General features: G+C 37.9%; 1 protein-coding gene and 1 long non-coding RNA gene across 3 annotated transcripts in view; one reads left to right on the forward strand and one right to left on the reverse strand.

Moving 5' to 3' along the window:
* Positions 1 to 424: 424 nt before the first annotated feature.
* LOC141920243 (uncharacterized) lies at positions 425 to 7910 on the reverse strand. The gene is made up of 4 exons (XR_012622270.1): positions 7877 to 7910; positions 6225 to 6280; positions 2305 to 2384; positions 425 to 985 (listed from the first exon to the last, which is right to left on the reverse strand). It is a non-coding gene; the product is annotated as an uncharacterized LOC141920243 (long non-coding RNA).
* Positions 7911 to 8132: 222 nt separating this feature from the next.
* Positions 8133 to 25963, forward strand: part of UGGT2 (UDP-glucose glycoprotein glucosyltransferase 2) — a 92334-nt gene continuing 74503 nt past the window's right edge. For both annotated transcript variants that reach the window (XR_012622008.1, XM_074815434.1), the window contains exons 1-6: positions 8133 to 8306; positions 9744 to 9826; positions 17753 to 17883; positions 19022 to 19134; positions 23438 to 23612; positions 25567 to 25663. Coding sequence is in view for 1 of the 2 variants with exons in the window: in XM_074815434.1 (XP_074671535.1) it covers positions 8158 to 8306; positions 9744 to 9826; positions 17753 to 17883; positions 19022 to 19134; positions 23438 to 23612; positions 25567 to 25663 (748 nt within the window). In the remaining variant the exon portion in view is untranslated. The remainder of the gene's footprint in view (positions 8307 to 9743; positions 9827 to 17752; positions 17884 to 19021; positions 19135 to 23437; positions 23613 to 25566; positions 25664 to 25963) is intronic.

Raw genomic sequence — 25963 nt, forward strand, 5'->3', positions numbered from 1 at the left:
AGTGAAATATCAGAAGTTGATCTGTAAAACAGTTACCAGCCCTGCACACTCATCCATGGCTATGTGCAAGCATAACTGGGAATTAATAGTGTTAAAATATTTTAATTTATGTTTATGATTGTAACTTAAAAATTCATATGCTGTAAAGCTATTTTATTTAAATACAATGTTTTTAACATAAATATCATCCCCTCTCCCAACTCTTAAGAAATAGTAGGATACAAGTTTTCCAGAGATTTTATAATTGCATTCCTTTAATAAAGTGTTTGAGAACCCCAAGTTTATAGCAAAAATGTGGAGAAAATGGAAGCTTACGCTTTCTTTTGGAAGGAAGACTCTTAGAAAAACTCTTGTGGAAAAGTTTGCTGGGGCCTCCAGCAGGCAGGATCTCACTTTTCATTCTTTAGTATCATAGAGTAACCTATCATTTAATCTTAATCCTTTCAGGAGGCCTAAGTATACCAGCCTAATATAATATAGTAAATGGTTTATGATAACTGTCAGTTATTAAAATTATAGTATGAACAGCAGTTTAACAAACGTGAATAACCAGTACTGGCAGTTTCTGATGTAACTTCATTTAATCTAGGAAGTCATGATCAAAAAATAATGGAAAACTTAAATAAAGGTGAGTTTTCCAGTCAGAAACCTAGCCTTATTACAAACTAATAGATAAACATAATTTCCCTTAGTTTAAGATGAGATATTAGTTATATGTGATAATCTTAGAAGTTAGCCAACTATCTGTCTAGATGCATGACCATTTTATTTTAGTGACAAAGATATTCAAAAGAGTATGCATCAAGATAGCATGCATCTAGCATTAATCCTGTTGCCTTCTTTTTCTTCCTTCCTGCATGTTCAGTGTCGCATAGTCTGGAACTGCACATGACGGCTTCAGCAGCACTAGGGAGGGGTGAAAAAGCACATCCCACCGGCTCTTACCTCTGCGGTAAGCTTGCATGGCTGGGAATCCCTCCACCAGCTATGGATACAAAAGATACCATTAGCAGAAGCTAGCATATTAGGGGTTAAACAATTTGCATTTCATTAATAACACTTCATTTTTGCCCTCAAAGTTTATCTACATTAAAATATTCTAAATGTAGTGTGTTTCTGTAAGTCTAATTATATGCGATATGTGAAAACATATTTGATAATCACATTGCTAATTATGTGCAATCACTTCAATACACAGGTGCAAAGCTCCAGAAATACGCATATTTGAATGTCTTCATGTACAGATATAAACCACAACCTTGCAGTTACTTAAGTGTTCAGTGACCCCTTATTTCTCTGGGAGCGTACTTCCTTGGATTTTTGAGTGGCTAGTGCCATTGGAACCAAAGAAATGTGCTAGGCTGCTACAAACCTAGGATTAAATTTATATGTGTGTGTTCCAGTGCTAAAAAACTGTAATTCCTGACTTTTCTATGGTTTATGAACATTTTAAAGTAAACAGTTTATAATTTATTGACAGATACTTCACGCTGACTTCAGAGATGTGGGAATCATTTTTAATTTTCTTCTGGGAGCTTTATATCTCACAATGTTCCTTTAGTATATATTTGCCTGGAATATCATATATATGTGCATGTGAATGTGTCTCTTCCAGTTTGGATTAAACTTAGGGGACCTTCTTAATGGTTTAATAATAGAAGGTAATAAAAGACTTGAGCAATAGATCCATTTTCATTATAAGTGTAATAGCTTGTGGCTGCACTTTTTGCTTCTCTTTCATTTATGTGTAACTGTTATTTTTTACATTGATTTTTAAAGCTGTCTTCACAATGGATTGTAATTAGCTTTGTGTATAAATCATAAAAATTGAGAATTTTATATACTCAGATTAACTGCAGCAGACATAAAATATTAATTTGCATCATTCAAAAGTAATACTTCTATGTTCCCTCTAAAGATACTCAGCATAAATTATTGGAAGGAATAGTTTTTAGATGACTTGTCCATAAGTATTCTTTTTCAGATTTGTGAAGTGAGCTGAAATGAGCCATGACAGGCGAGGAACCTATCCACTGCTTTGCCACTAACATTACCAAAATGATAGACCAATGAGAAGGGACACAGCAAAATCTGAAAAGCAGTATTGGAATTTGTTCCACTGGATACAAATCCATTGCATTTCACACAACAAAGCAGCATGACTTGCTCTGTTTTGCTTTAGCTACCCATAGCTTTAATTAAAATAAATTACACTTAAGAGTCACAGAATAGTTGGGTTGGAAGAGCGTGCTGGAGGTCATCTTGTTCTACTTGTGCATAAATAGGGACCGGCTTCAAAGTTACCTCAGGTTGCTCAGTGCTTTGTCCAGTCAAGAGTCACAGCCACACAAAGGACAGGATGTAATCCCGAATGTCACCACTCACTGAAATTACAGGCTGGAAATTAGAACGACATAATGCAGAGGGGATCATCCTTTTAAGAAGCACGTTATATTTTTCTTTCCTGCATTAGGGGTGCGCTAGTGAGACACTCCATGGGAAGTGAGGGATAGACACACGATTTCTCCTGCCGGCTGCTCAGCCACACAGCCTGCGAGCTAGCTGCTCCTGGCTTCTGCTGTGGCCCACACACTGCTCCGCACACAGCCGGGAACAGGGAGTTACCGCAGAAGTCACCTATTTAGGAGCACGTGCCTCCTCCTGGCAGGGCAGTGGTTCCTCGCTCCTTCCGAGGCCGTAATTCAGCCTGAGCCAGGAGCCCCTGCGTCCAACAGCCCTGCCTCCCAGCCTGTGCCTTCGCTGGAGGATGATGGGTGGTGCAGTCTACAGGCAAAGCTGCACAGGTGAAAATATAATTGCAATTCTGAACCAGTTTAAAAAGGATAGAAGAGTTTCTGCAAATTAAAACTGCACTTGGCTTTAAGTAGACTGTCGTATGTCGTGATTCTGCAGTCCTCGCTTCTCTCAAAGATGACTTGGTTGAGTGCACATTCAGAACTCACTGGCTAGTTTTCCAACTTACGTTTTCTTAGGCATCCTGGAAAGGGTTCACAACTCAACTCAGTGAGCTGACTAAAGAGGAAAAATCACTGATACACTTTGTTGTACAGGTATCTTATCTTTATATTTTCCAATTTACATGTAGCAATAGCACCTTTTGATTCATACATGATAGGCCTACAAGCCAAATCCTACTCCTCTGTTCTGGGAAATACTGTATTTTCTCAGTGAAAGCACCTATACCTTCACACTAAAGTCTTTTCTCATGCTGCAGTTGTACTATGTGGCCAGAATTGCCCTGAGGTACTTCATTGCACATATCAGCTTATGAATTAATGTAAAAATACTCAATTTAGTACTTTTTATTTACAAATATTCTATCCACTGAAGTTATAATCTCCCAAATATTTGCATATGACAATCATGTCTAAAATACAAGTATGTGGCTGTTATTTGAGTCATTTAGAATGGTGATTTAATAGCCTTATTGTACATTTTAGGCTAATTTTTGTATCACCAGTGTATCACCTGTGTTCCTTTCACTGGGTAAGTAGACAGATTCACAAGTTACAATTAGGGAAAGAAGAAAAAAATGTTCTTTTTTTTAACCTCACAGGGTTCTGCAAGTAAGAGAATAATTATCAGAGCATGCCAATTAACAACCAGGGTTGTTAGTTGGCATCAGAAGTGCCAACTCATGTTAGACGATGAGCTTGAACCAGTAAGCTAAGATTTAGCATAGTTAGACTCAGAAAAACCTGTTATGTTAACGATAAGCCCTATTTTTATCCATTGGTACAGTTAGTTGTTCGAATTTGGCGTGGTAGGAGCCAGTACAATCCAGAAATACAACCACACTGTCCTGTTGGCACAGCAGAGCAGTGGCATTGCTTATGAACTTGAGCTGGTGTATCCAAATTGAGCTGCATTCCCCATTACAGCCACATTTCACTGTTCTCCACTACATAATGCAGACATACCTGGAGATTCATGGAAAGTTTGTTGATCTGGCCCAGGAAGTATATTCTTGACATTTCTGAGGTGGGCCATTTCAAATAAGAAGATATAACTTCTATGCTTATTTCACAAAGTAAAATGTTGCTTCAGTTTCTTTTCTTTTTTAATAAAAGTTGGAAAGAGAAGCACACTGGCAGGGAGCCATTTACTGTCACTGCAGCTGCATGTGTAGGCATAGCAAGGCAGCATAAATTCTGATTGCCAGAAAGTTGCCACAGAGCAGCTTCTGTGAGCTGTTGAAACCAGGCTTATGTTACTTCTGCATCAATTTTTCTTTCACTTGCTTGTCACTGTAAATCAAAATGAAAAGCTAACAGACTATAAAATATATTTATCATTGTTTATTACATAATACCGTTATATTGAGATATGCTAATCAAATAACCCAGGTTAGTCTTTATTTTTAATGGAATGGACAAAAAGAGATGCAGTATGGCATCCTTAATCTCTTCAGAGAAGTGCCTCAAATGTCTGACACAGGAGTGACATTGACAGGTTCTGAAGAGATCGGCCTTCAATCTCGCAGCAAGATAAAAGGATGCCAGCAGTTACTGCTCAGGAGACTGTCAATTAATAACCAGATAACAGGTATATCTTTTGACTAGTGTTTGACACTTACATTACCTCCAAGTTAGGGAGAAAGGGAGCCTTTCAGCTCAAAAATTGTTTTCAATCTGTTAAAAAATAAAGTTTTATTTTCAGCTAACTGAATATGCTGATGAAGCTCAACTTATTTTCACTTATTGCTACTGTTTCTATTAAATAGACATAGCTCACTGTGACTTATACTATAAAACATTTGCATCTTACTGAAAAGCATTCATTAATCACTTCCTCTATTCACACTGAAACAGCTATGATAATCAATTCTTATTTGCACAGCTGTGATATGAATAATTTTAAAATTTTGCTGTAATTGTTCTTCTGTTCTGCTGAAAAATGGTTTCAGAGAACTAAGGGGTTTTCTCACATATATATGGAATGTACGTATGAGAATGGCCAAGTGTTATATAGAATACTTAATTACATAAAAGTCTTCTGTAGAAATGAAGATTAAGTCTGCTCTCGATCTTCTAGGTTTGCACACTGCTTACAAGATTAAAATCTGCCTTTGTCCAAACATAAAGAAACAGATTTTTTAAAAGTGCATATTGGCTCTTTGTGGCTAGAATGTAGCTAAGGTACCAAAGAGAAGGGAAGATGGATAAATATGCAAAAGCTTTTGTAAGGAAAATAATGTATTTCTTTCTGAGGAGCAATCAGAACTGCATCTTAAGCAATGGATCAGGTTGCCCAGAGAGGTTGTGCAGGTGCCATCAGCAGATGCATTTTTTCAAGACTTGACTGGACCTCAGAGCTGACCCTGCTCTAAGCAGGAGCTTGGACTAGAGACCTCCTGAGGTCCCTTCCAACTTCATTTAGCCTACCTATGATCCTAAATTTTATGCACCTAATAAAACAATAATCCTAAATGGGAGAGAGAGAGAGAGATGTCTCAGCAGGGAGATTCTTTCTGTCTGAGATCTCTGAATTCAAACAGAAAGGATTTTTCCTCAAGAGAAAAACTGGTCCAACTATTTTCTGTAGTTCACCACAGACTAATTATCTGACCTTTGATTCAGAGCTACCACTTTATCTTGCCACGAAATTCAAAGATAATTGTATTTCCATAGCCAGTGCCAACAAATTTTATCTTTTTGTATGGCAAATCATAAATTCTCAAGATGAAACAAGTACAAACTATTAAGAATTCACATTTAAGCAACAATAGCAGCCTCTTCACTATCAATATAAAACAAAATGTAAGACAGCAACTTTATATAGGAAAGGAATTGATAGATTAGGGTAAGGTAGATGAATTCATCATCACAAATACATAGTATCACACGGAGTTATGAAAAATGCACAGTAAGTGTATATACATGGGGAACATGCTTAGTAAATTTCAGTTTCAGTTGAAGAAACAGCAAAAAGCAACTTGTTAGTAAGTCCTTTAACTACAGAAGGATTGTTAATGTTGGGGTTTTTTTGGTAGATGATCAATATAAAACAGCTATAGCCTATTCTGTGCAGGACAAAAGTAGTGTGAGTTGTACTAAGTCCATCAAATGCATTTGGAACTTTGCTAGGGAGTGGTGGAAGTGTCTTTTACCAGTTCACCGCATGTGTTTTTACTTTCTATGAATGCGGGAGTTTGGCCGCATACATGGGTTATCAGCACAGGAACACAAGGGGCCCAAACTTACTCATCCATACAGTACTCTGGCCATGCCATCCCTCTTTGCAAGCAGCAGCTTCTGAACTGTCAATATGAAAGAAAAAAGCTGATCAGACAGTATATCACAGCCTTTCTCCATGTAAAAGACGCTAAATTCTGTTATTTCTAATGGCCCTACACATGAACCAAGATAAATACTTCTGTGGCTTTCATTATTTCTACAGAGGTATATGAAGGCTGCACTACCAGTTTTAGGTAAGGTTAACTTAAATCATCTGACTTACACTTAAGTTGGCATCACTGACGTGTCACAGTGGTACCTGAAAATTATCTGAGGTCTTTTAACAGCACAGACTTGTGAAAATAAGTCCAGAAAAGGCCCCAGACTGAATTTACATATGAACAACCCTCAGGGACCTCTTTATCATACTTTCAGATGATAAAGACCCAGCAGCATGTTAAGTACAGGCATTTTGTTTGGTCAGAGTTTCTGTACCAAAGTTTGAGAACACCTGGCAAACAGATTCCATTTGTTTGTACGTATGATGTTATATTGATCAGTCCTGAGCATTAACAAATCAAACTACACAATCCATAGCCTGCTCCCTAGACTACTGCCCTAACTGGCTCCTGCAATCCACACAGCAGTTTTAGACAGTCAGGAGATAATTGTGAGCAAAATAAATTAAGGTGTATGCAGCTGTAGGACATTCCACATTTCAGCTTCAAGTTCCACAAGTCACGTTTTGGAAAAGGCAATACCCCCTATTTTTAATACAGCTGGAGGATTCTTCCTCCAGTAAAAACCTACTCAGAGCTGCTCTGCATTCACATCCCACAATACTGCTCCAGAAGCACCCACACCAGCCTCTTGAAGCTTTGCTGTATTGGCAAAAAACTAAGGAAGTGTAGCAGCTTTGTTGAGGAAATGGAATTAACTACTGAGATTTCAAAAACAGATAAAAAAGAAATCAGAGACCAGGAGCCTGAAAATTGTAAAGTAAGCTAGGTAGACATTACAAGCAAGAGTTCCAGTGAAGCTCGTATTTTTTGAGGAAAAAATTATGTACATAGGAAACAGAACCCATCTCAACACAGAAATTGGTTCAAAAAACTTTCACTTTGAGGGAGGAAAAAAATTAAGTACTTCCCCCTTCCAGCAACCATTATATTTGAATACATATATATGTTCTGTATGAAGCTGCTCACACTTCGTAAGATCTTAGCTGCTATTTTTAGGCCGGTGAAAGCCGAGGGAGAGCAACCGTTGAGTGCCAAGCACAAGCAGAGGCACTGGGAGGTTCGGGGAGCGCCAGGGAAGGCAGCTGCTGTCCTGACTCTGGAATAACACCGCCCTATGTCTCCTCAGCTGCGCGCAGCCGCTGTGACCAATAGCGCCCACCGAACGCTGAGCTAACGGCAGAGCCCCACAAGGGAAACCTAAAGATACACTACGCGCAACTCACGCTTATAAAAACACCCGAAAATGTAAAAAAAATAACGGAAACGCCCCGAAGTTAGCACAGGCTCTGCCCCCCCAGCCTCTCAGGGCGGGAACAAGACCCTGCATGAGGGAGGCGGTCACCGCCGCTCCTGCGCCTGCGCCGGGGCGCGAGCCGCGCCGGGGCGCGAGCCGCACCGCACCGCCCCGCCCCGCCCCGCGAACCACTCTCGCCTTGCCCCCAGCGCCGCGTGTCACCCCGCGAGCCTAGAGAGCCCCGCTATTTATTCGACGTCAGCCGCTGATTGGTCTGTGGGCTGACCAATAGACCAAGAGCAAGGGCACGGCACAGCCAATAGGAGCAAGGCAGGGGCAGTGTGGGCGGGGCGGGGGTGCGCACGCCAGGGCTGAGGGAGTCGTGCGGCGCAGCCGTGTCTCTCGCCGCCCCTTCCTCCTCCTCCTCCTCCTCCTCCTCCTCCTCCTCCTCCTCCTCCTCCTCCTCCTCCTCCTCCTCCTCCTCATGGCGGGTTGGCTGCTGCCGCCGGCCTTCCTCCTTGCCCTCCTGTGTGCCCAGCCGTGCTTCTGCGGCAGGGCTCCAGCCTCCTCCCAGGCCGTGACGGCCCGGCTGGCGGCGAAGTGGCCGGCGACCCCGCTGCTGCTGGAGGCGAGGTGCGTGCAGCCTCCTCCTCCTTCTCCTCCTCCGCTGCCTTCCGCGGCTGCCGCGCGGGGCCGTTAGGCCGGGGAAGGGGAGCAGCGGCGATACCTCCCTCGGCCTCTCGTGGGGGGCGGGGGCGCCTGGCCGAGGGGGCAGGAGGAGGGAGGGGCTCCTTTCTTCCCTCCGCTGCGCGGGCCCCGAGGGAAGGTGGGCTCTCAGAGAAGGATGGCTGCGTTTCTCTCCTCTCTTCCTCTGTCAGAGGGCGTGTGAAAGTACTCCCTTGATATAAGGCTGAACTGTTTTCTCCCTTTGCAAAACGCTATGGAGAATGCTGAGAGGCTTTCCCACGTTTAAATTCCCACGTATTTAAATTGCTTTGTATTTAACCTACTCAGACGTTTTGCAGGTTAGGCTGAGGAGATGCAATGGGCCTGTTACACCATCTCTACCTTCCCCTGGGTAACAGTATCTCTTCACCTCACCCAAATTACTTTACTTTCACTCATCAATAAAATAATTATGTATAAAGGAATTAGTGAAGATGTGAAGCTGTAGTAGTAAAACATACCTTTTTAAAAAAGGTATTGTTAAATTGTAATTATAATTTCGAAATAGGAAGTGAAAGTGCTTTCCAGTATTACGTGTTTGTGGCTCCCCTGCCAGTTTGGTTTAAAATCTTTTCGTTTGTTTTTAAATTTACCTGCTGCTGTTTGGAGAACTCCCATGAAAGGGGTAATTGCAAGCTTCTGTAATCAAAGGAGTGGCAAACTTCCAAAGTAAAGATTAGAAAACAATTTACTTACACTAGCGAGTAGATCTTTTTAGCAGACATAAGGGGAGGAAAAAGAAAGCAACTGATGTTCCCTTCAGAAAAAACACAAAACTAAAAAGTGTTATGAGTAAATGGAAGGAAGAATGGTATTTGGAATAAAGCAAACCTTACCTTTTATTCTTTGTAAGGATTAACCCATCTTTGAAAGTTTTCCAGAGATTGGGGACCTCCCCTGCATAGCAAAGTAGACAACGTCATCAATAAAAGCCTGTAATTTCATTAAAAACTATAACCTGACAGAGCGTGTGTTCTTATTTGTATATTTAGCCACTATTAAATAAAGTTTGTGTGCTGAATTGATTTTATTTATAACTGTATATTGGAATACCTATGGAAAAATAAAGTGAAAAATTCTGTTTATTTCTGTATCAGATAATAGTTTGCTTGCTTTACAGCTCTGATTGCTTAGTTCAGATTGATAGTATTTTGTTCAAAGTTTCTTTTAGCCAAAATATACCACTGTTCAGTGTTCTATACCTCAGAGATGTTAGATGGTCACTGAATAGTTAACACTTCATTGTTGCTGGGTATTTGTTAATTTAAACAACTGAAGATTTTTACTGTAGTACATCTTTGGACAAAGTCAGCCTATGGACAATTCATTTTTATTTTTAAACAGTGAATTTATTGCAGAAGATGGTAATGAGAAGTTTTGGCAGTTCTTGGAAACTGTACGAGAACTAACAGTTTATAAGCAAGGAGGTAAGTTACACAGCATGCTAGTTTTAATATATTATCTTGCACTGTATTTAACTTTTGAACATCAGCCTAACACAATAACTAGTTCCAGTCAGGTAAAGCCTAACTCTTCTCCTAGTGCTTACTAGGTAGTTTTCTTTAAGAAAGTTGTAGCATATTTTTCCCTGAGAGCTCTACCTGTAGAGGAGTTCTAAAAGCAAGGAAGACAAAATGGACTGAACTGTTACAATATGGAACAGAAACATAAAGATACCTACCTTCTTACATGACTCGACAAGAGCTTACAGGATATTCAGACTTCATTTTGTGCAAGATGGATGTTTGTAGGGGAGAGAATCCCACAAATAACTAAAACAAGAATGCTAGCTAAAGCCAAAAATGAAAAGAATGACCAAGAAAGGTTTAATACTTGTAGGTGGCACAGAGACTGTTTTCTAGCAGCAATACTTGTGTTTTAGAATAAATGTTTATCACTGTCAAAATAGGATTTAAAAAAAACCCTTGCATGATTAGACAGAAGAATATTAACTTGTTAGAAGTTTGGAGAGAAGAACAAAGCATAAAATCCATCAAACAAAGCATGAAAGTGAGCCACCTCAGAAGATACCTCGGAGAGCAGTTTACTAGAAATGACCATGGTAATGAAATATTTGGAAACCTACCAGGCTTTGCGACAGGTTGTGGTCAGTATTAGACCTACTTAGTAGGTCAATAGATGAACAAGGTGGAAAAAGTTTCAAAACAACGTAAGGCTGTTTCATTTTGCTCTTCAGAATAGTACAGCCCTTTAGGCATGAGTGTGAGGACCTAACGCTACCACTATGAGACTTCAGGTAAACTGAATGTTACATTAATAGTCAAAAGCTAACAATTTATAGAAAGATCATGCAGGAAATGGCAGTGAGATGACAGAAGTGCATCCTTGTTATGTGAAAAATGCTGTATATGGGAGGGAGAACTTAAGAAAAAACACACCAGCAATTGTGAGTGACTGAATACAAGTCAAAAAGAGATTGTGGTGTCCATGTGACAGGTCAGTGAGAATGTTACTGGAGTGCTCATCAATGCCCATAGCAGCCAATAGACTTTAAAAATTACTGGGAAAGGAACGGGGACCTGTATGATAAACAACATTTTGCTGCTTATGATTCTGTGATGTACTTTTATGTTGACTAAAGCATGATGTTCTATTTTACTGTCTCCCTATATTTTCCTCTTCATTCCTTTAGAAAGGACATAGTAGAAGCAGAACAGGTACAAAGAGCTGTGATTATAGTTATGGGATATCAACTGAAGAGGTAAAAAAAAAAAAAAAAAACACCAAAAAATGCTGTGAGCTGATGAAAACTGGGGATGGTCTGAGGTCAGAAGTATAAACAAAACCAGAGAGAATTGCTGGGAACAGTAGGCCCGGGTGATGAATGCTGCTCAGAGCCATTCAGTGTAAGGGCATGAGGACATGGAAGATGGAAGCAGGTGTGGAATTTGACCTGTGGTCCGCTGCTGGCAGCATTTGTTGAGGCAAATACTGTTGACTAATGGTGTTTAAGGTCTTTGTCAATGCCCAGGACAGTGGCATGGGTTACACCCTCCACAGGTTGTGAATGACCCAAAACTGGGAGGAGAAGTTGAGAAGCTGGATGGTAGGGCTGCCATTAGTGGGGCATTGGCAGGCTGGAGAGAGAGGCCGACAGAAACATTGGGAGGTTCAGCAAAGGCACTTTACAGAGTCCTGCACATGGGCTGCAATAATCTCAGCCACAGTGCAACCTGGGCACTGGCTGACTGGGAAGCATTTTTTGAGAAACAGACCCGGGGATTCTTGTCAACAGTGGATTGCATTAAATTCTTATGCCTGAGAAGGCCAACTGCATGCTAGGCTGCATCATCAGGAGTGTAACCAGCAGATCCAGAAAAGTGGTTATTCCACTGTATGTGGCACTTGCAAGACCACCGCTGAAGTACGGGGACCTGTGTTGGTGCTCCCTGTTAAAAGAAAGACAAGGCATACTGGAGCAAGTCTAGAGAGGATCACCACAATGGTTAGGGAACTGGAGCAGTGTTCTGAGAAAGGGCTGAGAGAACTGGGTTTTACTCAACCTGAGGAAGAGGAATAAGGAGACACCTTGTATCTTCAACTTCCTAATAGAAAGGTATAGAGAGGATGGAACCAGACCCTTCCTGAAGGTAATACATAGTAATATGAAAAAAAGCAATGGGTCCAAGCTGAAACATGGAAATTTTGGTTAGATACTAGGGAAAATGTTTCTACAAGGGGTTGTGTAAACACTGTGATGGACTGCCCCAGGAGGCTGAGCAGTCTCTGTTCTTGGAGATACTTCAAAACTCTGCTGCATGAGTCCCTGAGCAGCCTAATCTAGCATTGAAATTGGATCTCCTCTAAGTGAAAGTTTGGATGAGGTGGCCTCCAGAAGTCACTTTTGACTTGAGTTATTCTTTTTTTCTATGAGTGGTTTAGATGCAGCTGGTATTGCCTTGAGACAAGACTGATGTATTAAATGATGTGTCAGGGTTTTTCTCAGCCATCACTTGTCTGCTTGCTTGGACCAACTCTCCAAGGAATTTGAAGCTTTAGTAATACAGATGTCTGTTGAAATCAGCTTTTAGCTACATAGTTTACCTACTTCACCTGGATAAACTCTGTGTGATTGAGAATAAATAAATTACCAGTAGGATGATCAGTGTAGCCTATCTTGCCAGTATAATATTTAGATGTTGGTAGTGGGGAACCTTGAGAACGTACTAAAATATTACTTTATTTAAGCATATTAAGCAATTGTTCTGCAGGAAAATTCAGAGTTCTGGCACCAAGTGGTTCATAGTTGAGGTAGTATTATATAAGCAAACCAATGCTCTTTATGAACAGGATGAGAAGGAAGGATTCCATTTTAGAGGAAAAGTGGTTATTTAATGAAAAAATCATATCAATATTGGTTCTTCCAACTTAAGAGCATCTTCCTGAAGTCAACATACTAAGTATGAAATAGAAATATTATGAGCATCATATGTGTCCAGCAATATTTATGCAACTTTCAGTAGGGAAGTCTGCATTAGACATCTACAATAAAATGGTCAGCTAGAGTGAAGAATACTGATACTGAAATGCTGAAGTCACACAGCTACTGAGAGGTGTGTAATAGTATACCTCTGAGGAGAAGTAGGTTCTCTGGATGATGTGGAATGGGTTCCGTCTTAGCTGTTGCATGTCAAGACACATTGATGTAGAGAGATATTCATGATGCATTAAGGCTGAAGTAACAATAGCTACTCGATCAAATTAAAGGATCTGGCTTAAAAAGAATTGTTTGGGGTGATTGACTTTTCAGTTCTGCTCTGGATGATACCAAGAGTAGATAGGATAGATAACTGGGAAATAAATGCATTCTTGTTTATAAATAGAAATGTTTTCATAGAAGGTAAAGAATTGCTACATCTGAAGCTGAAAAACTGGGTTTATAGAAGAATTGGATAATAGATTTATATCCAACCTACTGTTGACTATTTCAGAAGAGTCATGAAGTGTTAAAGCTAAAAGGCAACTTAAAAAATCAAATATCATGTTTTGTTTTTTTTTTCTTTTTCTTTTAAATCATCCCTTGGATGATTTCCAATCCGTTGCTTATTAGTTCTCAAAACTTGTTTTCAGTTTAGAGTAATCAAATCAACATCTGTTGTTAACTTGCTCATTTAAAATATTCAACCTTAGCAAATTAGGTCTAGTAATGGTCTGTTTGGCTATGATATATGTAGCAATTTAATGGATTTGGTAGGAACAATGTACATGGAATTTGGTAAACCATTTAGGCTGGTGATGTATTTGGTTGTTTTAACATTTTCTTTAATATGAACTCAAACCAACTTGGACATCATTGAAATTATACACTGTGAAAAACATAAAGTTAATGATGGGATACACTGTATTAAATTAGAGTGAGGTCTTCAGGTAGCATGGACAATATTGTGTATGTCTACTTAATATGCAACCCACTTGCCACCAGGCTTGTGGAAGATTTGGAAATGCAGATGATGTTATTTTGGGCTTGCATGTATGTTACAAAGAAATCAAAGCTGCAAAAATTTCATATTAGAACTAGCACAGTTACAAAACTCTGAAGATTGCATTTGAAACTTGCTGCTGCTTTTATATCTCAAAAGGTTAATTTAGGAACACAGAGTGAAGGTAAGTAGCCAGTTCCCTGCCGATTAATTATAACTTGAGTGTTTACTGTCTTCCCAAGTGGTTCAGTTTATATATTGAATTTTCAGCAGCCTCTTAAATATGTATTTTTAAAAAAAACCCACACAAACATATTAATAGGGAAACTGTTTTCTCTGAAAAAAGATAGCAGTATATTACATACAAACAACAATCATACAAATTATTTGTTGTAGTCTAAAAGACTACACAATATTCACAGCTAATTTAGATAAGTATTTTTTGCGTACTTATCAACCTTAAAGATTCAAGAGGAATCCATTTCATAAGCATGACACTTCTATAATAATTGTGCAATAAATAAAGTATTCCCTCTCTACTGGCATCTTGCTTGAATGTCATAGAGGTTTGACTGGCCAGTGATTGCCTGAACTGCTGTTATCTGGGATCTCTAATTCCCTGGCTGATCTATAGATGCAGATATATGCATCTATGCAGTTGGAACAATCCCCATACTCCCATCCTCCAAAATAATGATCCCAGCACCCTGTGCTTTTCTGACTAATTATGTCCCTTATGTTTACTCTCCCTACCTCCAGTGCCTCACTACTTTGAATTGAGTTCTCCTGTGGGCCACCAGTGTATATTCAGATTAATTTTGTGCTGTGTGTGCATGGGATCTGAGGAATGGTGATACAGACCTTTACTTCCCTTTTGTGACTGTCCTGGTCATCTCCCTTTATTTTTAATCTACCTGTGATGCATGATTCTGCTGTAGATTGTGGATAGTAAATGTCAATGTTTAAATATGAGTCTGCTTAGCTAGCTGTTTTGTTCTTGTAGTCAATCTAATCAATTTGGCTTCAGGAGTTGAGAGCACTATTCAGCTGACAAATTTAGGCATCTTTAGAGTGAGCTAAATAGCTTTTCAGGTTTCATTGGCTGCTGGGCTCTATCTCTTGGCTAGAATGGAAGTTTACAGATATGTACCTCATACACATGCATTCAGATGTCTGAAATCTGGAGCTCTATCCTATTAATGTTGTCTCATTTATTTAAATCAACTTTGTTAATGAATTTAGTGGTAATATGCTATCATGCATTTTATGACCAGAAACATCTGTTTCTCCATGGTTCCCTGTAACATGCTAAGAAATTTATTATGACTTCTACTCTTTGGCATAGAGTGCAGTGTTAAAATGTGCCTAGAGGGCAAGTAGTTATCAAGTTTCAAGGACCAAATACTATGTGAAGATAATTTGCAAAATTGAAACCATAGTTTTGTATATAATAAACTTTTAAAAATGTTTTTGCATTAAGTGGATCGTATAGCATTTGATGTAGGTTAATTTATCTTTCTGAAGTTTAAAGTATAGTTGTAGTCTGAACGAAGCCAGCAGTGTTAATGTAAGTTGAAGTAGTAGGAGTGGATGCATGATTTGATAAATGTAACCTTGTCAATATGTTATACAATCATTTTTGAAGGCACATGACAAACTATCTTTTTTTTTTTTTACTTTACTCATTAAAATAATAATTGTCTTAATCATCTTCCAGAGCAAAAATGTCAGCTGTTTTATATACAGCAGTGAAAGCACAGCTGGAATTTGTAAGCCAAAGAATTTAAAGACTTGTGGTAAAAATATTTTATTGAGGCAGTATCTTTAGAATTGTATATTTAATAACTCTTCATTGTGTTCAATAGGATGTTATTTGGGGCTGAGAGGCATAAATTTCAGATCCATTTTTTTATTTTTGTGGAGATAATTTGAAGAAAATTTGGAAGTATAGTTATTGGAAAGATGTTTCAATCTGGAAGTATTTGCCACTTCCAAATTTTTCACATTCATTACTTGGAACGTGTGAAGCCAAGTTTATCTCATTTAAGTTCTGCCAGGGCTATGTGTAGGTTTAGAAAACATAGAAGAGATGGGGTTTTCATCCACTGAATTTAATGTTACACAGTAATGATCATATACAGTTTATGGAAAGGCAGCTTTCTGGAGATGCAGATCATACTCTTTTGTAATCTTAGATATTTTTTTTTTTCTAGTGAATTATGACAAACTCAGCCTTTCTAAATAATAAGTTTTAAGAAGGAGGAAGAGGCAGAAAGGAGATCCAGGAGGCCTTAAGAAAAGGAGAGGGTTAGGGGATTTAATGGGAAAAGTGAGAGGATAGGAAGTGCTTAGTTATGAAAATTGTATACAGAACTGCTGGGAGCAGTTAATGGAGATTTCCAAAACTATGGTCTGCAGGCTATTGTATGTGATCTGAAGTTTTGCTGGAACCTAGGCCCCAGTGAGGGAACGGCATTTTGATTGCTGCACTCATCCTCTGATATGAGTACTTCTGAGATCTACGGCAGTTGAGACAGGTAAAATCTGGCAGTTTAAATCATGTGAGATGGTTTACACACTCTGTAAAAATTTGGTGCCACTTTGGACCCCTAAAGGGGTTTCCTACTGAGACAAATATTCCACTTCCACATCAAGAGCACCTTTATAAGGTGTCTAAGGTGTTGACCTAAGAACACAGATAAATTCAAGCTGGACATTCAGCTAGAATGGTTCCTTCCTGGAACTCACTTTCCCTTTGCTGCAAATTTTCAACTTTACAGGACAATATTTGAATTACATGTGAAAAGGATCTTGAATCATTGCAATTTCAAGGTTGTATCTTATCAATGTAAGTAAAACACGTGCTGACTACATAGACTGGGCAGGGGAGGGAAGGAGGGAGGCAGGCATAAATTGGCAATTCTGGACTGCTTCACATGTGCTTCAGGGGTTCCTACTGTGAAAGAGCAACCTCTGGAACAGGGATGGTGCACAATGCTTGGTATAGTCACAGCTTTGGTTCTCTGACTCTTGTTTGTGTTCGAGAATATCATATAGTGCAATGTATATAGCCTGGTTTAAAATTTTGGTGAGCATTATTCCTTAAACAGATACAGGTCTTTTTCACAACTTGATAAAACAGTACTACAACCTCTCTCTAATTAAGCTTCTTTGCTTCACAGTCCAAGGACAGCATGAGAATATTCACTTGAATATGCCTCTAGAAGAAGAAATGAAGGTTAATTATTTTCAACCAGGGTTCTTTATTATCACTTCTGTCATTCCCAGACACCATCTACCTTCCTTCTTGGGAGTCCTAATTTTGGCCCGGAAGAAGGCAAAATATGCAGGGAGGGGGGAAGCCACTTCATATGTTGCATCCATTCTCACACTCTTATTCATCATGTATTTTTAAGGAAGAAATAGGATGTGTGAGAGTAGCCCAAGGAATGTCACCTTTATAAGATTTTTATGTATGTAAGTTGCATGGTTGGAGTATTCCAGGATTAAATGTGAGGAAATCATTTGTAAAATAATGCTGGTTGAAAGTAAGTAACGTTCAAAATTTGTGTTAAAAGGCTAGCATAAGCTTGAGAAATAGAAATAAATGAATAAGCTCTGTTCAAGACTTTCTGTCTGGGTCTGTGGAGAGACATTATTGTTTTGAGTGGATTTTTATATTGCTGGAAATGATTTAGGTGTAAACTACTGCTACCATGCTTGCTTTTGTTGTGTTTATGTTGCGTTAGGCCTTTAGAATTGGTAGTAAAGGAAACAGTTATCAGTGGACAACATTCCAGACTTTTGAACTGCCAAGCATCACTAACATAGTATTTGTCTATTAGGTAGCACAAGTAGATACACCACATCATTTATGGCTAAATACTAAAAGTTTGTATTTTTTTTCAACAGATTCAGAGCATTCCTATTACAATTTAATCTTGAAGAAAGCAGGACAATTTTTATCCAATTTGCAAATCAATCTATTGAAGTTTGCACTTGCCATACGAGCATATTCTCCAACTGTTCAGATGTTTCAGCAGGTGACTATATTATCTGATATATTTGGTACATGATTTTATGTGATATTTTGGGTGCAGAGTAAAGAATGTTCATTATTACAGTTCAGTAAAATATATGCTGACATTACTTGGAATCAAACATGATCCATTTATAAAGGTGATGCTTTATAAGCTGGTTATATTGACAGGAATTAATATTCATGTTTAATTGTATGGATAGCATTATTTTCAGGGTAGAATTTTTGGAATTGTTCATTTTTAAAACTCAGGTTGTGGGGTTTTTATGCATTTCTTTAAATAATGTTATGGAAATTCAGACATTCCCAAACTAGGAAATTTCCTGTAGCTTCAAGTAATTTATATTTGTTATTTAGTGTACTTCTCATCTCTCTCATTATTTTAGTATTTGAAAAGTTGAAAGATAGAATAGTCAAATACCTGCTTTGTTAATGAAAAAGTATGAGGACATAAATTTACTGTGCCTCTAGAATAAAACTGCTCCTCCTCCTTTTAGCAATGCCACTTTCAAGATAAAGTGAGAAATCCATATTTCTGAAAGGTAATAAGCTGTAATAAAGTTAGGGCTTTTTTGCAGGTGTTCTGTAGAGAAATATCATCATCTCAGGTTCATATTTTTTCTTTTTTATCTTTCAGCTTGTGAATCCAGAGTCGTTGACATGCAGTCATATGATTCCCACTTTACATGGGAATAGCTGAATAGAGCTTAAAAAAAAAGGGGGCGGGTGGGAAGGAGAGAGAACCAAAAATTGATGTTAATTGTTTGGGATTTATTGGTTAGCAGTGAAATCTTTGTAAATTAGCATGATTGCTGATAGCAACTAAAATTAAAAATATCTGAGAGTATAGGCTGTGATTTCAGTTTGTGGAGGAGATTTCACAGCCCTGTCTTTACAGAACGTAAATGGACTTGCATTTTCTGGAGTATGACTGCATTTGATAGACTAAATCTCACAAAGGTTATAAGGTCTTAATCTTCTAATATTTTCCATTACTTTTTTCACATGTACCCAATTTTGAATGGGCTTAATTAGAAACACAACTCAGTGGCAGCTGTTGAGTTATTTTAATCAAGGGGATGTGAGTTTAAGTTGAAGTGCAATCAAAGCATTCTGGTTGAGTATAATTGTTGAAATATTAGATTGCAGCTGATGAACCTCCACCAGAAGGCTGTGGTGCATTTGTGGTTATCCATGAGAAGCACACCTGTAAGACTAATGAAATAAAAAAGCTGCTAAAGAAGGCTACTAAGAGGTAAATGTAATGATCTGTTCTAAGAGGAAAAATAGATTACTAAAGAGGAAAATGTACTATTGCATATATACTTGTAGTATTTTGAAATTTTATGTTCTACTTACTTGATAATGCCAAGCCCATAAATCCCTGTTTACTGGATATTTAAAGACATACCCATTTAAAGTATATGTTATTTTAAGAGTTACTTTTGGTTTTGAAATATTTTAAACTTTTATTGTTATGAGAATTCATCAATTACAAATCAAAGTAGGGTTTTAAAATAAAATCATAGAGCTTTGTTCCTCTAACCACATGGTTAATTTTGTTTTTCTTCCCTTTTTTTTGGTATGGGATGGTCAAGTTTAAGTTACAGTGTACTTTCTATGCAAACTTAACATTTAATGTGTCTGAGACAGTACTTCTGCTGATAGACCTTTCTACATAGTCAGTGCCGCTGCATTTGGGGTTTTATGGATTGTAAGGGCTTGGCACAGGATTGGAAAAGAAGTATACTCAACTGGCATAACCTTTCCTCACCTTGTGCTAGACTTCGCACCTATCAAGCCTTTCTGCAGGCTTTGTCCTGTGGAAACTAGTATCAGACCAGAATTAATTTGGGCCATGAAGTAATATATGTAGAACGTATTAAAATAACAACTAATAACAAAATAATGAAAGCAAAATATTTGATCTCTATCAAAAAAGAATCAATTTGTATTTTTTCAAGACCTGTATGTAACATTTTTTTGGTTTTTGGTTTGGGTTTTTTTTTCCTTCAGTGGTCAAGGTCACCATAATATACATTGGTGTCCATGCCCTCAACCACTTCATGGAGATTTGTGGAGCTGAAAGATGATTTAGTAGGGCATATTTCTTGGATTTTTGCTTTCTGTCAAATATAATTCGGAAAAAAACCCCTGAAAACCTATAAATTTGTCTCTTTGGGGATGGTTGCCTCTGAAAACAATTTTGTGTTCTACATGTGTGATTTATGGTATTTTCTGAGTCCATTGATACAATTACAACCTACTAAATCATTGTCTTTTACTTATTCAATAGCCAAGGTTTTTGCAAAAACACTTCACTGTCTAGTTTGCCATGTCCCATTTTTAACTATTACATTGTGCCTGACAAATGTCACTTACTTTCTTACATAAATTATTTGTACTATATTTTGGCTTTTAAAATGATGTGGAATTCTTCTGGTCATATATTAAGGCATCATGAGACCTTAACATTTTATCACAGTGTCTGAACATACTCTTCTAAAGTAGTTAACTGGATTCAACACATTCTCCTTTCTCGAGATACTCTCTCCTAATTTACAAGATTCTGCAAGATCATGATACTGAACAATAGAATCCTGAAGTATTCGGAATTGAAAGAGTTAGACTTCTAGAAATCATGAACTTTAGGAACTCACAACAAAACTGAAGTTCTTTCTATTAAATTGTTCTTGTGTTTTGGATAGCTTTGTGTTGCACCTGCACCTTCAGTGCTGCAGGGACAACATCTTGATAAATTTCTTCTCCTTCTCCACACCCCAAAAGTAGTTGTGTCACTCAAATATTTAGAGTTCCTGGAGCTAGACTTTGAGAAAAACATGTTCACCTTCAGGTAATTGTTTTCACTATTATTTCCATTTGTACTCTGGGTAGCAGATGCTTTTCACTTGTGCTGGAGATGTTTAGCCTAGGTGATATAGATAGGGCTGTACTCCTTTTCTGTATGGTGAACAAATGATATTTGGGACAGTGTGCCATCTTGCTGTTGGTTCCCCTTAACCAGTCATTCTTTTTCTCAGTGGCTTTTATGAAAAGAGATTTTTTTGGTTTATTGCTTCCTTTTTTATTTCAAACTATTTCCCTTTGTGTTTCATTTTCTTTTTCCGTCTTCCATCTGTCATGACTCTTCCACTTAAGCCAGGCCAACTTAAGCTAGGCTTTCAGTTATGTCCTAAAGTTCCCCATATTGGATGAGGACACTAGAAATGTTCTATTTTTAGGGATGATAGTTTCAAATCTCACTGGAAGAGAAAGAAGAGACTGCAGCATTGTTTTGTGCAGATCAATCGGCTCAACCTGAGATCCAGGAAGTCTCAAGCACTTTGAAACCAGGAGGGCCGAAATAGCCTGGATGTAAAGATCAAGGTTTTGCTTCATCCTTTATGCAGTAGCTACTGTGATTTGGTCTGTTGCACTTTCAGCCATGTTGCAATGGTCTGCATGGCTCTAATTGGAAGTACTTTGTGTGGAGGTGCAATGGGCTGCTCAAGGGCTCTGGATGTGTCAGAGGAAGATCTTCACTTGTTAAATGGTTGGGATTGCTTATCTTGCTGATTGTCCAAAACACAACACTAAGATTTCTGGGGCTGTTGCTGCCAAGAGCAGAAGCATCGATGGGAGTCACAATTTGCTCAAAACAATCAGTGCCTTAGAAGGTATGTCAGTACACATGTCTTCTGTCCATCACATTTCTTCTGCATCCTGTCTTGGCAACTCTTTAGGCAAACATGTAGTTGCCTGTACTACCCTAGTAACTGGTTAGCGAATGCTGAACTCCACATCCATGTATTTTTTTAATCGTTTTTGTCTGCCCGACTGCTGTTCCTTCCCTTTCAGGCAGCCTTCTCATGAGAATGTCTATGCCAGGAAATTAATTAGCTTCCAGTTCTAAGAGCAAGAGAATCAGTTCCTTCTCACTACTATTCAGTGTCGAAAAGAAACAGAGAAGAGAGTCTTATCTTGGATTTACAAGGGCTAAACGCTTTAACTATCCAATCCAAGGTCATTATGGTAGCTCTATGCAGTGTTATTTCTCTGCAGCACTTAATCTTTTAGTGAAGCGTGTTCATTATAGTATAAAATGCTTCCTTGGAGACTGTCAGTGTTCAAGAAAGTCATGGCAGCACTTGGTACCCACCTTTTGAGAGCAGGAGTCACTCTTCTGCTATACCTAGGTGACTAGTTAAGAAAAGAGAAGCTCCCTTGATTTATGTTTTCAGCTCTCTATAAATGACTGTGGCAATTCTTGTCTCTGGATATGAGAGAAAGTTGCATAAGTCACATCCCATAGGTATGATTTCATTGGGGCAAATCTGCATCTGTTCTTGAACAGACCTTACCCATTCAAGAGTTGTTTCAGACTCCCTGATGATACCTACTTTGTCTGCCTTGTCCTTTGATGACAGTGGGAAAGCTTGCCTGATATTTCTGTGACACATGGCTGTATGCACTCAAGTTAATTCTCAAACCAGGCCCCTCCTTTTGTCTCTGCGTTACAAATGTGATCTTTGATCACATACCTACCAAGCTTACGTAGGAAGTTGATGTTAAGGCCCTGAGTAACCTGATACAAATTGGCCCTGCTTTGAGTGAGGGTTTGGAGCAGATCACCTCCAAAGGTCTTTTGCAGTGTAAATTATTCTGTGATTTTATATTGAAGATATAAAACTAAACTTTGCATCACAGAAACTGAGATGTGGAGTTCAGCTCACACCTTTCTAGTATGACTTTTCAATGAGCATCTACTACACACATTTCTGTAATGTGTGTTGGATTAGAGTTTCTGAACTTGTCTTGAAGAGGTTTGGAATGAGTTTACTGGTCTTTCAAGTATGACTATGCAAAGTCAACTTTGAAAAAGAAGCGTACTCAATAATTAGCACCTCGAGTATATTACTCAATCATATCCTCTGTTTTCCATCTTTCCCAGATTTTACTCAAAACATGTTTGTAGTCATCTAAGAAATCACTGCAGGTATAGAAAGTGTAACTTTTCTGGACATGGCTTTCAATGAGGAGGGCAGGTAGGCAGGCAGTCAAAATTTGCAAAATTAGCGAAATTAATGGAGCTTGATGGTGTTAAAAAAGTATAACCCCAGTAAGTTTCCATGTGTGTTAGCAGCTTTCTCAAACTTCACTGAATATCCCTCTGCTACTCTGTTACTGATTGCTCTGTATGTCTCTAATAGATGTAATGCATCATGTAAATGAAAAGCTTTAAGCTGTAACTGATTGTTGCACAAAATCTCAAAGTGCTATGCTTTTCATTTGCTCTTTGTGTTGTGATTTGAAAAAATATATTAAAATTACTTACAGTTGATGGTGATTTTTCAGTTTTTTGGACTTTAATTTGCAAATTTGGTCTTTAAATTCATTTGTGAGCAATCATGATTATTTTGTAATGATTTTAACGTGGCTAGTATACTTTTAGCATATAAGCCCTTACTAGTTTTTTCAATTATGAAGTAGAAAAACTGCTACTATTTTAATTTCTTTTCTGAATATATAATATCACAATTATTTGTTTTTAAAACCAGACCCAGGCCATATCTTTTTAAGGGAGATCATAAATTCCCAGCTCTCAAAGAGGATGGCCCAGTGGTTGTTCTTTATGCAGAAATGGGTACAAAAGACTTTGTCAAGTTCCACAAGATTTTATCAGAGAAGGCGCAAAAGGAGGAAATTGTTTATGTTCTCCGTCATTATGTTCAGGTATGCAATTCAAATTAACGTTAATTCAGTAAACGGTTAGTATTCTGTCTTTATTTTGCTTGCTTTTTGACAAAACACATTTTCTACATTTATTTTTGCATTTGTCTAAGTCATGTGCAATATATATTCTAATTTTAAAACTTTCTAGGTGAAGTGATTCACCTAATACAAACTTTGAAGCTGGGAAAACATGATATCTAATCCTGCATGCAAGCACTATTTGCATCACTGATTGATCTTGAAATATCTCTTTTTTTAGTTATATGTCTGGTTTTTGTACTTTGTACAAAGATTTGGGTGAGCAGATCTTGGTGCAGCAGACAACATATTAGTAACAAGAATTAGAAAAATGTGAAGTAGAATAGAAAATCAAGTTCAAAAATTATTATGATTTTATATATCCTCAGTATAATCTCATATGGTCATTGTAGTACAGCAGCATGTACTATCACAGTCAACATCATTGACCAGTTTTTCAACGCTTGCATTCCACAGCATCAGTATTTTAAACAATGTTTCTGAATACTTTTCTTAACATACTCTTCTCCCTGAAACAAAACAAGACAAATACCAGTACATGGAACCATATTGTCCCAGTTTTGGTTATTGGAAGGTTTTTGTAATTTATATTCAAAGTATTAGCTCTTAAATAGCGAGGCTAATACAAGAATTATCTGATGGAGTGAGAGGTTACTGTGATTTATGTAGACCAGGAATTTCAGGGAGATGAGATCCATAGTTTGCAGATGACTTTGAGTTGTTTGCTCACAGTAATGAAATAGACAATTTGAGGAAACCAGTATTATGTTCTAAGTTGCATGGGGTATAGTTTTTACCAAACTTTATGTTCTTTTATGCACTTTAATTTCAATTAAATATCTGTAGTCTCCTTGCTCTGACTGGCTTATGCACCATGGTCCCCCCAAATGCGTGTTGTCCTCATTCCTGCACCTTCATCAGACTGCTTTTCCCTTTTCTTCCTTCCTCACAACCTCCATTTTTATTCTTTGGTTCCTACTGAGATGGTTTCTCCCTCCTTTTTTATATTAAATACCAGAAGAGGGAACATTGAGAGCAGAAGAGGTATAGTCTTTCTGCTGCCATTTTTTTTGCCAGTATCACCAAGACTGCTTAGAGAGTACAGTGCTCTCTCTGCATTGAGATTTGCTTAGAGGACCAACAGAGAAAACCCCGAGCCCTGGTGGGTTTTCAGTTGTGGGTGGGAGGATTCTCAATACAGAATGATTCTTAGAAATTGCAAGCTAAAGCTGAAAGGCTTTCAAGAAATATCTTCTGTGCACGTGCAAATTGCATTTTGGAAAGAGCATTTTTATACATTTTGGACAAATTAGGGCACATTTTCAGAAATAAGTATGCTCTGAGTAATTACACTATTGAATGTCAAACTTCCACTCCAAAGCTAGAAATAGTGTTTGTTTTTAATGAGTGGCAACCTGTTTTTAACAGTGATACTTTAATACATTTTCTTAATCCTCCTTGCAGAAAGTGATTAACTCTTTCATCAGAACTGTTTTAAAAAAGCAGTCTGATGCAGGAACAGAGAATTTCCTCCTAACATGCTGAAAGTCTAGCAAAATTACAGTTTAAAATGTGAATTGTAAGGCAGCAATAATTGTATAGGGTGCTCTGCCTGTTCTAGTCCTTCTTCTAATACTGTGTGAAGGGACTGTGATTTTGACACAGCCTTTCTGGGGTCTGCAGAGATAAAGGAAGTCCTTACTTTCTGTTACACACCTTCTCGATGAACTGTCAATATGCCTTACATGACTCTTGTCATTTATTTGGTGTAGCATTTTGTACTTTGAATCATAAATTGACAGATTAAGTTATGGATGTTATAACATTTTAAAGTTAGATATTAGATATTGTTAATCTTCTATAAATACAGGTTTTTAAGTTTTATTTTTTGTTCTGTTAAAATATCATCAAACAGAAACCAAGTTCTAGAAAAATGTATTTATCTGGATATGGTGTAGAACTTGCAATAAAGAGCACAGAATATAAAGCAGTAGATGACACACAGGTTAAAGGTATGTGGTTTTTTAATTTATTTATGATATCTTATTGGAGATACTATTGAAATATGTAATAATCTTCATTTATAAATTCAGTAATGTTTTGAAGGTTATACTTAATTACTTTTTACAGAAGGAAGTCTCAGGCATTAGGAACTAAGACATCAAAATACATGCAAGCATTTATAAACAGCTGTGCTTAGGATATAGTTCATTACCTAACCTCTTAATTGTTGGGTTTTGTGGCTCCTCAAAACGTAACCCATTCTTCTTCCTTTCAATAAGTATTTAACCTTTATTCTTCAATTACTTTAT

This window comes from Strix aluco, chromosome 2, assembly GCF_031877795.1.
Source record: "Strix aluco isolate bStrAlu1 chromosome 2, bStrAlu1.hap1, whole genome shotgun sequence".
NCBI lineage: Eukaryota > Metazoa > Chordata > Aves > Strigiformes > Strigidae > Strix > Strix aluco.